This window comes from Leiobunum rupestre, chromosome 6 (genome assembly GCF_980474605.1).
Source record: "Leiobunum rupestre chromosome 6, qqLeiRupe1.1.hap1, whole genome shotgun sequence".
Classification (NCBI taxonomy): Eukaryota; Metazoa; Arthropoda; class Arachnida; order Opiliones; family Sclerosomatidae; genus Leiobunum; species Leiobunum rupestre.
The window spans coordinates 20,234,533-20,248,253 of NC_143389.1; the positions used below are offsets into that span (position 1 = coordinate 20,234,533).

The following is a 13,721-nucleotide window of genomic DNA, read 5'->3' on the forward strand; positions in this document are numbered from 1 at the left end:
TTAAAACTTCGAATAAAATACTAAATGTTATCCCGCACAAAATAGGTCGTTGAAGCGACGTTCACAGCACAAACTCGAATACTCGATGTGAAGAAACGTAGGAAACTCTTATTTTAAATTTTGACTGGTGGGTGGGTCACTGGAATTTTTTGGTATTTTGCTTGATACAGTCATAGAAGGGGGGGGGAGAAAGCTGAAATGCAATATTTCCCCAGTTTTTGTTTTTATTTTGAGCCGTTCAGTTAAATTGTTTAGTAAAGTTGTACGCTCATTGTAACACGGAGACTCTTTTTTTTCCTAAAAAGCCAAAGTTTACAAATACAAAAAAATAGCCTGAAGAATAGTATTGTCCAACATTAGTTGATATACATTCTGCTGAAAAACAATATTTTATTCGCGTTTAGATTAGCTACAATAATAAAGAGTACAAATATTATTATATTATAGTATTATTTTGAATTATTAAAATAACACATTATAAATGCAATTAAATCTTTTATATCATATTGAATATATAGGAATGCCTAACATTGATTTAACTCATAACTACCTACCGATCTATTATGCGGATATGTTTGATTGAAAAAGCCAACCATCATCTATGAAATCCTTAAGCTTCCAATACTCTACAACCCATTTTTGATTTTGGATTTATCTCTCCCGAAGTGACATTTTTAACAAAGAAATGTTTCAAATATCCATTCATAAGTAGAAATCTAAGGCTACAAACCGAACGCGCTCTATCAAATCAGTTAAGCACAGTAGTTAAATTATGCGAATAAACTTTTAATTTTATATGCGAATCCAATAACCAAAATCCATGTACAAATCACCAATTAACACTCCAAATAATTTTAGACAACGAATTTATCCACCTTAAAAACTTCAGAACATTAAATTGAAAGGTTAATTCCACCTGCATTCGAAAACCCTAAAATACTCGACTTTAAAGAAGATGTCAATTCAAAATTAAATATTGCATGGCTACTACTCAGATTTTAGCAGATAGACTTCACAATGTAAGTTTAATCTGCCCACTATGCGAAATACATGGAGGTGACATCAATCACATCCTCTTAAAGTGCGAAATCAGAAAATGTTTTAATCGATATTTAAAAATTTCTTTGAGATTTTAATACTTATTGGAAATCAGAGAACAAACTTTAATGGCTTTAAGCTGTAGGAAACATTTTGAGCTTTTAAATAGTAAGAATTTTAATAAATATAGCTAAATTGTCAATTTATTAAGCGTACCATACGAAAATGAATTTAAAAGACGGCGATAGAATGCATGTGTTAAAATCTTTTTTAATAAGAAATTGTTGTTAGGTATTCTTAAAGAATTCGAGTTCTTTAGGAGAAAACAAAAGCTAGTTTTTAAACCATTTTTAGATACAAAAATATGTTCACTAAAGTGCGGCAAAGTTGTTTTAAAAAAAGTGTTGTAAAAAAATTAATTTATATTTTTGTTTTGTTTTTGGTGTATAAATCTCATAATTTATAAAAAAAAAACAAGCAAAGCGAAATGTTTTGGTTTTCCTAAGCTCCCTTTAAATCTACATAAAACTAATGTTACCTTGTTTAACAACGGGATGGTATGTACATATTTACCCAAGAGAAAATGTGTTATAGGTTTCCTAAATTGACAGAAGGCGAATCGATCTTTCATATGGTTCTGAGTAAATCCTGTTTTCGTGAGCAGAAATCCACAGGTTCTCTTTTTCACTTGAATCGAGTCAACAGTGGATGAAAGTCAGCCTTTAATACGCTGTATTAAAGTAAGATAATCAACAATAATCTTAGCAGTTTTGGATTATATTTGATTTAAATAAATTTTACATCTTTAGTGGCTCCCAAGGTATGAATATCTTCTTTCTCATTAACTTTGTCGCTAACGAGCCAATGTTATAGTTATAAGAAAGGAAATCTTGTATTTTTAGTCTACCAATTCAATGATCATACATCCTAAATTGAATTTTAACAAAATATAATTAATAATTAATAATTTAAAATTTACTAACGGGGTTTTTCAGTAACATTGTATCATGTGACTAGATTCATTATAAGTAAAATAGCAGACTTAATCACTGCATTTTTTTTCTATACACTTTGTTGGGTCCTCTATTGAATCTTATAATTTATAAATTTTATATTTAGATAAAATGTATGCATAAGATTAAAATACAGAATAGTAATTATTTTTGATTATGAAATAATGTTTACGTTTCATTTAAAATTATATTAAAAGGGTATCAGTGTATATTAAGTTTTTTTAAATGGCGCGAAAACTACGAACGAGGTAATAGTAAATACCCCAAGGCGACAAGACATTTCGTAAGAAAACTATGGTTTCCCTAAGACTACCCTCAACGGCCGTGTTCCCTTTGTCCTAGATCTCCAAAGTTACAGCTCCCTAGGGGCGAACATTCACCAAAATGTGCACGAGATTTTGAAATCCCAGATTTCACGCTGGATTTCAAGATTTCTTCTTAGATTTTGACTTTCTTAACTTTTGTCCCGGATTTCAAGATTTATTCTCGGTGTATTGGAAAATTTTACCTCGGATTTCGAGATTTTGCAATTTTCAATTTCATGTCGTATTTCGGGATGTCTTGCTGGAATTCGAGATTTCGCGGCGGAGTTCTGGATTTCTTTATATGTCTGACCCCCCGACAAGCCCTCAGCATTTGCAGATGTTCCTCGGTTTAGCTAAGGATTAGCATATTGGACTCTTGAACTACATTTCTGAAACCGTCATGATCTAAGAGCAAGGCACCGTGGTCCTTTATGATCCCATTATCGTTGTTGTTCGTTGAATGCCTTGACGTAGCAGACTACTTAAATAAATCGGGGTTAAGGCTTCTTACCATGAAACACTCCATTGATATACGTCACTTTGACACGACGGGTGCCAACTTGAGTCAGAAGAAAGGCTGCCTCGTTCCCACCATACGCCGCCAACTCTAAGACTCTTTCCTCGCCTTGTCCAAGCTATTGAACAATTTGCACGTTCAACATATCTATTCTTACCTTAAAAAATGAACTCCAAACAGCAACAGAATTTCACAAACGTTTTTGATCTCAAACTATCTTCCAAGTCCCGTTATAAACGATTTCAAAGGGAATCCACTCTGCTTTTCTACGAAATGTTCAACATTTAATTAGCTATTCAAAACTGTTATTTTTCTTTCAAGAAAATCATCCTAAATTACGAGAAGTTATTCATAAACAGACAAAGTACTTGACACCTATTACCGTCGATACTTCCATAGGATAACTGATGAGCTCTCCATTTATCGTAGCTATTGGTTATATCTCTGAAAGAACGAACGACGAGTTTGCTTTCTTTCCACGCAAGCTCCGCATGAGTCGTCACTAACCTGATTACCAATGCTCATTATTTCAAGAATGGAGTTTAATTGCTGTTTATTCTCATGCCATATCTACAAGGAATTAACAAAGACTATTCATATCAGAGTATCAGAATCAAATACAGCTATGTGTATAAGACTCCATTGAAATTACTCACCAGCTTCTCGACTTCTCTGATAAACCGCATTTGTAGTCTGACATCATGAAAGAACAAACCACGGTCTTTAGAAATTTTGATAGAATACAAATTTCGTTCCAGCTTCGGTGGCACAAGACGTCACAAACATGGGGAACTCAAGCTTGATTCTGTTGATCACGTCAACCACAAAAGATAAGTTTGTGGTGTCGTTGCTTCTCTTGCCCGAAAACAGTCATATCTCTTTGTCAGCTTTCTGTACTTAATGTAGCGACATCTTCTGCTCATAAGGCTGTGCTCAGACTGTGCCTTTTCTCCTCTGCCACCAACGTGGACCTAAGTTTGTCAAGAGTGTACCGGCTTAACAAATCATAGCTCGCTTATTGTGTCGAACTCCACAGGTAGCCCGTTAACATTTTTCTTCTGAATTCAGGCTTTATTCGGCTTGCTTTGAAATAAAGCTATTTTATCATTGGTTCTTCTTAGATTTTTAAATAAAGCTTTGGCCACTAGAACTCCAAATTCAGAGCCTTCTATATATGTTACGCGAGGTAAGATACATTTTTCGAGATTTCAAACGTCAGAGAATGATCGTAAAGGTGAACGAGTTCCCCATCTTGGTGATGGAACCCATATTTTCACGATTTACGTTCCCTCAAGCGGCCATTTTCTTCTATTCTGATTGCTACAAAAGAAAAGGAATTTTAAGCTTTCCTGTGGCGATTTTATACGCGCCAGTTTTTGTTCATTAACCAGATATCCATGTAAAACTTCAAGTTGGTCCAATTTAATGAACTCCACAGATAAACGAGCCCAGTCATCGTGAACAGTCAGCAATGATAAATTGACGATCATACTTTTATGGACAGAAACCAGACTCAGTGGCGTAGCTAGAAATCATTCAAGGGAGGGGCTTTGATTTTGTAAAATACCTAAGGGGTCGACAAAGTGGTAAAATTTTAGTACAGCCAAAGCTGCACCCAAGGGGGGGAGGTACTAGGAAACCCCTCTTCGTCTACTCCATTACCGATGTTGTACTGGGACAGTTAAGGAAGGAGTATGTAGCAAAATTTTAAATATATCGATAAATGATTAGAAACAAATCATTTTTCTAAAAGGGACAACTTTGGGATTTATTAAGGTTAAGTGTCGCCTTCAGTACAATTTTGTTTAAAATAGTTATTTGGAGATATATTAAAATTTTAGTGATAAATATTGCTCAGTGTTCGGAAGCGACGCTAAAGAAAGTATTCTATATTTGTTTCGCTTTAACCGTATTATTACCTTGCTCGATAGAGCAAGTTATTTACGACCGCAGCCCACTTTCCTATGGCGAAATTTAATTAAGCCAAGCGCAGGAGAATCCATAGTCACGTAGCTAAAAAATGAAGACTTTATTTTCAACAAAGCACTTTTCATACTCAAGATTCAGTAGTGTGGATGCCTAGCGGTTTTATTCTTACTGTCAACAATAACTGTCTGGCAGTACTACAATTAATATTAATGTATCAGCTTTGGTGTACAGTACAGCGATAGCCATACGGATTTGTTGCTACTGTCAACTTCAGCGAGAAACGTATTAGAATCCCGTCATATAACGAAGGTGAGTCGACTGTGGATAAGAAGCTTCGTAGTGTAATGAGTTGGCCTTCCATGTCAAAAATGGTACACTAACTGATCAGCTCGTAGCCAGTTTCCCGGCAAAATGCAAAAATCAAATTTTGTCCGTCTTCGAGTTCACGTTGTTTTTCACACTTTTCACAAGAAATAATAAACCATTTCTTATGGGAACTTCATTTAAATCTCATTATTTATACGTAATAAAGTATTTTTTAAGTAAAAATTATCATTATCGTAATTAATTTAAATGTAGTTAATAGTAATTATCATTTAACCGTTAAGCCTTTGCTTCGTAGGGAAAATTAGCCCGTATAACCCGTTCATATATTATAGGTTAAAAATAACGTATTTAGTAGTACCGAAAAGAATTTTGTGGAAAATTAAATTTAGTTTAAAGTTAATTTTGTTTTATCTCTTCCATTAGTTTTTTTTAACCAGCTGATTTTTTATAGAGTAACAAAAATGAATAGTTGAATTGTGATTTAGGTGTATCCATCTAGCATTGTGTAAATAATTTTGGGAATTTTAATTAGATTAATGAAGTATGGTAAATATTGGAATAATTTTTCATAACAATAAACGTTTTGGGCATTCAAACTTAATCCTCTATATAAAGACGGCTTAATTATTCAAAAGCTTAGAGTGAGTAGACTGAAATTATGGTTTTTTGAGGATCAGTAGTGTACAGCCAGAACAGGGCTGGAGACCCACCATTTAAGTACTATTGATAAATGTGCTTACTTACATTAAGTGTGTTAGAATTTTTTTAGTTTTGTAGTAAAAAGCGGTTGGGTAGAATTTTAATAACCCAAAAATGGGTCACGTATTTAATGACCCAAAATTAAGAGTTCAATTTTTTATTTAACCCAAATGTAAGGTTTAGTTTATTTACCCAAAAATATGAGTCAAATGCTACTTTTGCCCAAGATTATGGTTAATAATTTCCTTTTACCATAAGATTTGGGTAGTTGAAACTAATCAATTATATGGTTAAAATTGAACATTTGACCAAATTAATTGGGCAAAATCTACAATGAACCCTACTATCTGTGTATTTGTATTTAAGTAAAATTTTTGACAACAGTTATGGTCTTTTCAAATAATGTTTTTTTATTAAAATTGCATCGTGCACTAAAAAGTAGCTATTAACTTTCGAAGATAGACTTTAACTTTGGACTTCAAAATATGAAACATATAATATAAAATTCGCAAACTTATGGAATTTGATTTTTAACTTGAAATAATAATCATACAATGGCAATTTAACTTACCTAAGCATTTAATTAAAATACTTTAAAAAAATTTCACAATAACATAAAAAATTCAATATGCGTAAAATGATATAATAAGTTTTGTCTATCAAAAATTTTAAGCTTGCCAAATGCACGAAATGTGAAAAAATCAATCCTTACTCTCCATCGACAAGAAATTTTCAAAAAGGCCTTAGAGTTTTTATTATGCCCTAACTCGTATGAAAAAAGCTTCCCAAAATACAGAACCATATTTTTATCCAGAATAATATAAGTTTCGCCCTTCCCTCAAATTTTTAGCTTACCAAATGCACGAAATGTGAAAAATCAAATGTTACTCGTCGTTAACACGAACTTGGTTTGTCAATTACAAGTTTCATAGGCATTTTTCAAAATTGCATCGCACCTTTAAAGATATTTAAGAGGAACCTTTTTTTTGTAGTTTAAGTAGCTATATATTTAACGAGCGTTGCAAGTTTAAACTATTAGCATTACACTTATAAGGATTAAACTCAAGAACAAGCTAGTCTGGAAAGACAATGTTCGACTTAGCATAGTTTTCCTTTGTTTGTTTTGAGATATTCATGGCATTTGTTAAATAAAGTGAACATCGTTAGTATTTGTTAGTAGCGTTCAATAATAATTGGTTTTTCTCAATTAGATCGCCGCCGCCGTCAGCTTTGTTTTACTTAATTTGGTGAAACTATTGGAAAGATAATTTTAATGAAAGTTATCATCGGAAATGTTAGTTTCTCGAAAGTTTGTAGATGACATATTTTTGAAAAACTAAATTCACGAGCCTAAGTGAAAAGGCCTCGTACATTTTGAAAAAAATTTCAGTATCAGAAAATTTGACCTTGGTTCGATACTCTGAAGGCCCAAACACACAATTTTCGGGCACGCGCCCATGCGCCATGACTTACATTCTATTTAAGTCCCGCGACGCGACGCAACGCGATTTGCCAGCGAAATTTCGCGCGCGAAGGCTATGTGTGCATCCGCCTTAAGTTAATCAATTGCTTGGAGTTTCATGTATTAGAAGCTACTTTGGCAAAAACCACTACAAAACTACGATCTTTATTGTAGTTTATTTTTATAGTTTTATATATGTAATAAGTAGCGTGCTTAAGTTTTCAGTTCGACATTTATTAGGATATAAAAACAAATTCAACCGCACTGCGTACACATAGTCTTTTATGTAATCACAGAGTCAATAATGTGTGTTATTTAAAAACGAACTCGTTGGTTACTAAAGCATAATTTTATGTACCTTCAAGACAAAACTATTAATTTAATTAAAAAACTCGATATAAATAAGGAATTGTAATCATTACTTTATCATAATTATTGCATAAATATGCTAAGCGCAAAATAGTTAGCAAACTTGAGTTGTTTCTCAACTGATATTTTTAATCTCGGTAAGGAAAACTACCATAGCAGCTGAAATTCAGAAACTTAAGTACTTTACACGTATTTAACTTTGGCAACTAACACCGAATTCCATAAAACGACATACTTTTCACACATTAAATAAAATTCATAAGAAGATTTCTTAGTAAATTTAAAAAAGTATTCCCAGTATGGAACCTAATTTTAAAATTTATTCCAGTTTAGGGAAGCTAGATTTCTGGGAAAAAACATAAAACGAGAATAAAGTGGAAAAACTGTGTGTAATTGTAAAAACGTGGTATCGGAAAATCATGGAAGGTGATTTAAATAAATAAATTCAAGGGAAGGAATATTATGAAATAGTGAAGGGCTGCTTATAATAATAATAATCATATATGCTAATACCCGCAAGTCATCGATCGTCGTTAAATGCCTTTATCCCAGGAGGCCGAGTGAAATTACTTAGAAAATGTGGGGTTTTTCCCCACTACACCCTTGCAAGGGATTATGCTTCTTTCAATAAACATAATCCATGGTGCGCTAACTAACATCTACCTAGGGACATCCCGTTAAAGCAAAATGCGATTCCTGCCGATCCGTCATTTAGTTGCGTAACTTTTTTTTACAGTTTTTTCAAATGTTACAGAAGGTAAATGGACTTTCTTTGGTGCTCACGAATAAACTCTTAAAGGGATAATTTCACATATTTTAAGTAAACGATAAGAGCGAATGATTAATTTCTTACGTAAAACTGAAAATGCTGATTCTAAAAATGTATATATATCATATATTTTAAATTAAAATCATATTAATAATTAAATTTAAAAAGTGCTTTATTTCGTTGGGGTGCCCTCTTCCGGGTGTGTAAGAAAACACTGAGGCAACATCAAATTTCCCGGGTTTCGCTTCAAGGTCAGAGCAATGAAAAAATAAAATAAGAGTTTTCTTACTGCGATGGTAGTTTTACTCATTTTATATACAAATTATATCCGGTTCCACATTCCGCTCTTGTTGACAAGTGTTGTATCACGTTATTTCGAGCTAAAAACGTTTTCGAGTAAGTTTATTGAAATGCAATAGTTTTTAAACCCATTGATAGTTTTTTTAATTTGCATTACGTGAGTACGTTTTATTTCGGTGTAACTTATTTCGGGCATTTAGTATTACGGTTTTATAAGTATGGCTCCTAAGCCTCGGTATGTTAAGAAACGCTGTACTGCGCCAGGCTGCACAAATGATGACACAAATAAGGACATCTCGTTTGATCGTCTTCCAAAAGACGAAAATCAAAGCAAGCAATGGATTAATAATCTGGGTATTCCAAGCTTCGTTCATAAGTCATCAATGCACCTTTGCTCAGCTCACTTTACAAATGACTGCTTTGAAAGACAGCCCGAAGTTGCAGTATTGTTGCAAGCCTCGACGTCTGGTTTCACCCAACTGAGAAACCCTTTAAAAAAAGGCGCAGTTCCTACTGAGTTTAAACATTTAGAACAACCCCAGCCTTCTACCTCAGCTGCCCCTCGAACTCAAGCTACCAATCCACCACCTTCCTAAAAACAGAAAACTAAGGTAAGATACTAATGTATATTTACACTGAGTTTAGTCTAAACCAATATTATTATTACTAGGAAATTGGCAAATGCATTCCCACCCAGACAATGCATCCCAAATTTATGGGATATTATAAAGACAATACGACACAGGTTGTTGTTAGAAAGAAGACTACAGGTTGGTACATTTTTGATGACAATTAAATTTATCTAATTATCTTTGTAGAATTAAAATAGCGTGTCAGGCAACAAAATCAGTGAGTGACAAAGCATGTCAAACAGATTTTGGCTCTCCAGAACCAAGTGAAACTTTCACAAGTCAGGAGTTTATTGAAGAGCATGACGAGGGAGAACTCAGAAACCCTTTAGACACTAGCTACACTCCTGAATTAACAGAAGACGATGTTAAGAAGTTCGATTAAAATTAAAGTATTTAAAGGGATATTATTTTTATGTTACTGGTTATTTACAGGACACGTATATTTGGTGTTTGAAAGTGCAATACTACAGCTCTTTCAGTTCTGTTTCCAGTGCCTCTCACCGTGCACCATAACAACTACCACATTTGGCTCTATGATAAAAGTAGAAGCAATGTGAGAAATGGGTCATTCTCATATTTGGGAATGTCAACCTAAAATTAGCCAGAAGCCAATGGGAAATATCATTATAGCTGCATCAATTCTTTTCTTTGGACTAAACCCTTCACAGGCATTAAGGATGTTCCAATTTGCAGGAATTCAGATGTTTAGTAAAAGTACTTTTTTTAGGATTCAAAGTTGTTTCCTACTACAGACTATCAGAGAAGTAAATAATTTTCGGATTATTATGAGCTCTTTTAAAATTGCTTTTCTCAGTATAAATTGTTATTTTAACAGGTTTTCCAAGATGAACAAACAAAACTATTAAATTTACTAAGAGAAATGAAACTAAAACTAGGAGGAGATGCTAGGTAGGTAATTTTTATTTATTGTCAGACAGTGGCAAATCTAAGATCTTAGTTCCCCCTTTCACAAATCGCAACCTTACCTGGAGATATTTTGATGGGCTCTCAAGTTTTTGTGCACCCTAATTGATCTACCATATTCCCCTTTTCTGTCAGGCCCTGGGGAAACTCTTTTTGTGTGTGGGGGGACGGGACTCATTTAAGGCCTACCCCTCATCACTATGCTGAGAGAGGGGGGGTCTTATTTACGACATCCATACTATGCTGGGTAATAACTACTTGTAATTCATAGGTCAGATAGTCCAGGTTTCAGTGCTAAATTTGGTACTTACTGTTTCCTTGAAAGCTCAGTGAAGAAAGTAATCCATTTGGTTCTTGTACATGTAAGAATATTAACATTTTGGCTCTCTTCACTGGAAGTAGGCCATGTAGACAGCCTACTTCCAGGGATTGATAGCAAACCTAAAAATGACAGATCACGTTGATTTCTTATAATGGATTATATTTCTTTAGAGCAATGAAGTCAAAACACTGTGGTGGTGGAATTGGAAGTGTTGATACGTGGTTTAAAATTTTTGGTTGAAAATGGAATGCATATAGAGTCTATCGTTACAGACAGGCATGTTCAAGTCCGCTCTTATTTAAAAAAAATTATCCTAATATTAAGCATCTTTTTGACTGTTGGCTTATGGTTAAATGTAAGTTTTAATTTAAGGCAATTTTAATTTTGAGATACTCATGAGTTTTTTTTAAAGCTTTGAAGCAAAAAATTAACACTGCTGCAAAAACTAAGAATTTCGCTTCTCTTAATCAGAGGAATAGAAGCATACAAAATCATATGTACTGGAGCGCAACATCGAGCAATACAAATCCTGATTTAATACAAGCGAAATATCTATCAGTGCTTCGTCATGTAGCAAATAACCATAGTGGACATGGTGGGCTATTTCCCGAGTGTTTACACGCTGACCTTACAACTGATGGCAAAAAAAGAGATTGGCTCTCTCCAGGTATTGAATGAAATACATTTACATACATTTTTCGAACTCAATTAATATGCTTTACACTTTCTAGGAACTCCAGTTTTTGAAAAACTTGCAAAAATTGTAAATGGGTATAAAAAAGATATTCTTCAATGTTCACCAGAAACCCAAAGATCTAGCGTTGAAGCGTACAACTCAGTTGTAATACATTTCGCTCCAAAGAATACACATTACCCATACATAGGAATGCAAGCCAGGTAACTAGCATTATCAGTGGGCGTAGACAAGGGGAGGGTTTCTGTGTTCAAGACAGTATCTTTCAGCACTACTGAACTTTGACTGTACAATTTTTAAATAACCTTTACATAGTTTCACCCCTCCTTGACGAATTTCTAACTACGCCACTGGCTTCTACTTTATAAAGGAAACTTAATAAACTAATTTTATTTTCAATTCAAGAATGTTATTAGCCGCACTTCATTATAATGATAACTCGGAAAAAGTCCAAGCTACGAAAATAGATGGAAGTTTAAAATGGAATGTTTATTTTCCAAAAGCCAAGAAAGGCGAATATTCTGTAAAACCAATAATGGATAGTTCCACATATGGTGAGACCATTATCTAAATAAAAAAAGCAAAAATAAAACTTATAAATTTGTCATTGTAGGATATGTTGATAAGCTATTTTTTAAACTAATGGAAAAATGCAACAAATCCTACGAAGAAGGTCATAGAGAATCGTTAGACAGCCAACCACCTGTGCCAAAACCATTATCATCTAAATATAAACATCCTGACAAGGGAGAAGCTGTAAAGGCTTACAAAGCAGCAAGAAGACTTAATAAAACTATTTAAATTAAATCAAGATATTTGAAAATAATAAATTATTTTATTAAAAAGGTTATTTTTTAAGTAACATGTTATATCCAAAACCAGGTAACTTGACTTACTCAATTTTTTTGTAAATTTCTTTAATAAACCCATATGGTTTCATTTTTAAAAAGCATTGTGTGATGCATTTTCTTCAAATTGACTTTTTTAAGATACCTGGTTTTATAACTAAGGTAGTGAAAAGTGATGGTAATACAATTTGGTGATAATCAAAAGCGCAAGGTTAAAAATTATTTTGAATTGTTGAAATTTAAGTGACATCAGTATAGCCGTGATACGCATCCGATGGGAATTCCCTGCGAACTCTGTTCACAGCACAGCTGGGAGTGGGCAGTCTAACTTTTCGTCCTAGTTTCCTATATATCCAACTGGTAAATAGGCGATAAACGATATATCTGTAGGTTCTATAAACATATTGAAATATTATTAATTTGAAAACTAGAATATCACATGGAGATATTGTATGGTTATTAACTTGTTAATGTTGTTTGGATCAGGCTGGAAATTATTTTCCACAAACTCATCCATCAAAATTTCCAATATGTTACGTCTTAGAATATCTTCAAACGTTTCTGCTTCTATAATGCATTGATGTTCACCGAGTCTCGCAATCATTCTAGGATTTGGTAATATGTCCTGACAACAAAAGCTCTCTTCGACTGTTGGCATCACAAAACAATTATCACAATTGCACCTGTTCAAACAGATACCATTAATTAAATAACTTTTTAATATTCAAATATTTTACTGTAAAATCAGGGTCAACCGGGACTAACAGCGTGTTAATATTGTAGCTTTAACAATTAATCTCGGTTAACAGTGATTTTCAGTTTTTTAAAGTTAATATTAGATTTATATTATCTCACCAGTTTCAATTGTTAAGGCGTTCGTGTCCAAGTACTACAAGTACTACTGAATTTTGATTATCATTATTTTCATCTTCTGGTAGCAACGGCTCAAATTGGTAGGGCTGAATGCCAAATACGGCTTTCTCACCCTCATTATCTCCTTCATTATCAGAATCTTGATTCTCAGATTCATTAACCTCAATTTCAGGTTCATATATTGCAAAGGATCTAACTGAATCCGAATCATCACTTAATTCCGAATCAGTAAATTCCGAACTCAAATTAACGTTATCGTCCGACATTGCCACTAACGCTGGGTCTGCTTTCGGCATTGCGTAAAGCCTTGACAATTTTAGCAGGCAGCCCGCTTAAAAAAAAACCCTAAATTTTCCTATAGAAGTATTATTTCTGACAGCCAATGAAATATTTTCTCGCTGGTACGTCACGGGAAGACGAAAAGTGTAGCCAGACTAAAAAGGACCCTTTGAAAGAGCAAACTTTAAAAACGATTTAAACTTAATTTGCATTACTTAGTTTTATTAAAAACCTAAAAATTAAGTATTTTAGTACTATTTTGTATGTGAAAATAACCTTGGTTTGGTGTTGACGGTTTTATGTGAAACTATCACTTTAACAAACGATTAATTAGGCGCTTCTTAGCTAAACGAAAACTAACGTCTGAAAACTACACCTAGCGCTGTCACTAACAAATTAGGGGCTACTACTTTCTGCTTCC

At 33.5% G+C, this 13,721-nt stretch overlaps 2 protein-coding genes across 2 annotated transcripts; both read left to right on the forward strand.

The window, feature by feature from the left end:
• Positions 1-8,946: 8,946 nt before the first annotated feature.
• LOC149940258 (THAP domain-containing protein 1-like) lies at positions 8,947-9,324 on the forward strand. Its single transcript, XM_090179193.1, has one exon. It carries the CDS (start codon positions 8,947-8,949, stop codon positions 9,322-9,324), a length of 378 nt encoding a protein of 125 aa, XP_090035319.1.
• A 1,568-nt stretch (positions 9,325-10,892) lies between these two features.
• Positions 10,893-12,177, forward strand: LOC149940259 (uncharacterized). Its single transcript, XM_090177035.1, has 5 exons — positions 10,893-10,961; positions 11,019-11,273; positions 11,338-11,503; positions 11,706-11,854; positions 11,914-12,177. The coding sequence occupies exons 1-5, from the start codon at positions 10,952-10,954 to the stop codon at positions 12,099-12,101; spliced, it is 768 nt and encodes a 255-aa protein (XP_090033161.1). The 5' UTR covers positions 10,893-10,951; the 3' UTR covers positions 12,102-12,177.
• Positions 12,178-13,721: the final 1,544 nt, after the last annotated feature.

Coding starts and splice junctions, on each gene's coding strand:
- LOC149940259 (XM_090177035.1), top strand. Junction 11,274..11,337: donor AAGAGATTGGCTCTCTCCAG/GTATTGAATGAA, acceptor TACACTTTCTAG/GAACTCCAGTTTTTGAAAAA. Junction 11,855..11,913: donor AATGGATAGTTCCACATATG/GTGAGACCATTA, acceptor TTGTCATTGTAG/GATATGTTGATAAGCTATTT.
- LOC149940258 (XM_090179193.1), top strand. CDS start 8,947: ATGGCTCCTAAGCCTCGGTATGTTAAGAAACGCTGTACTGCGCCAGGC.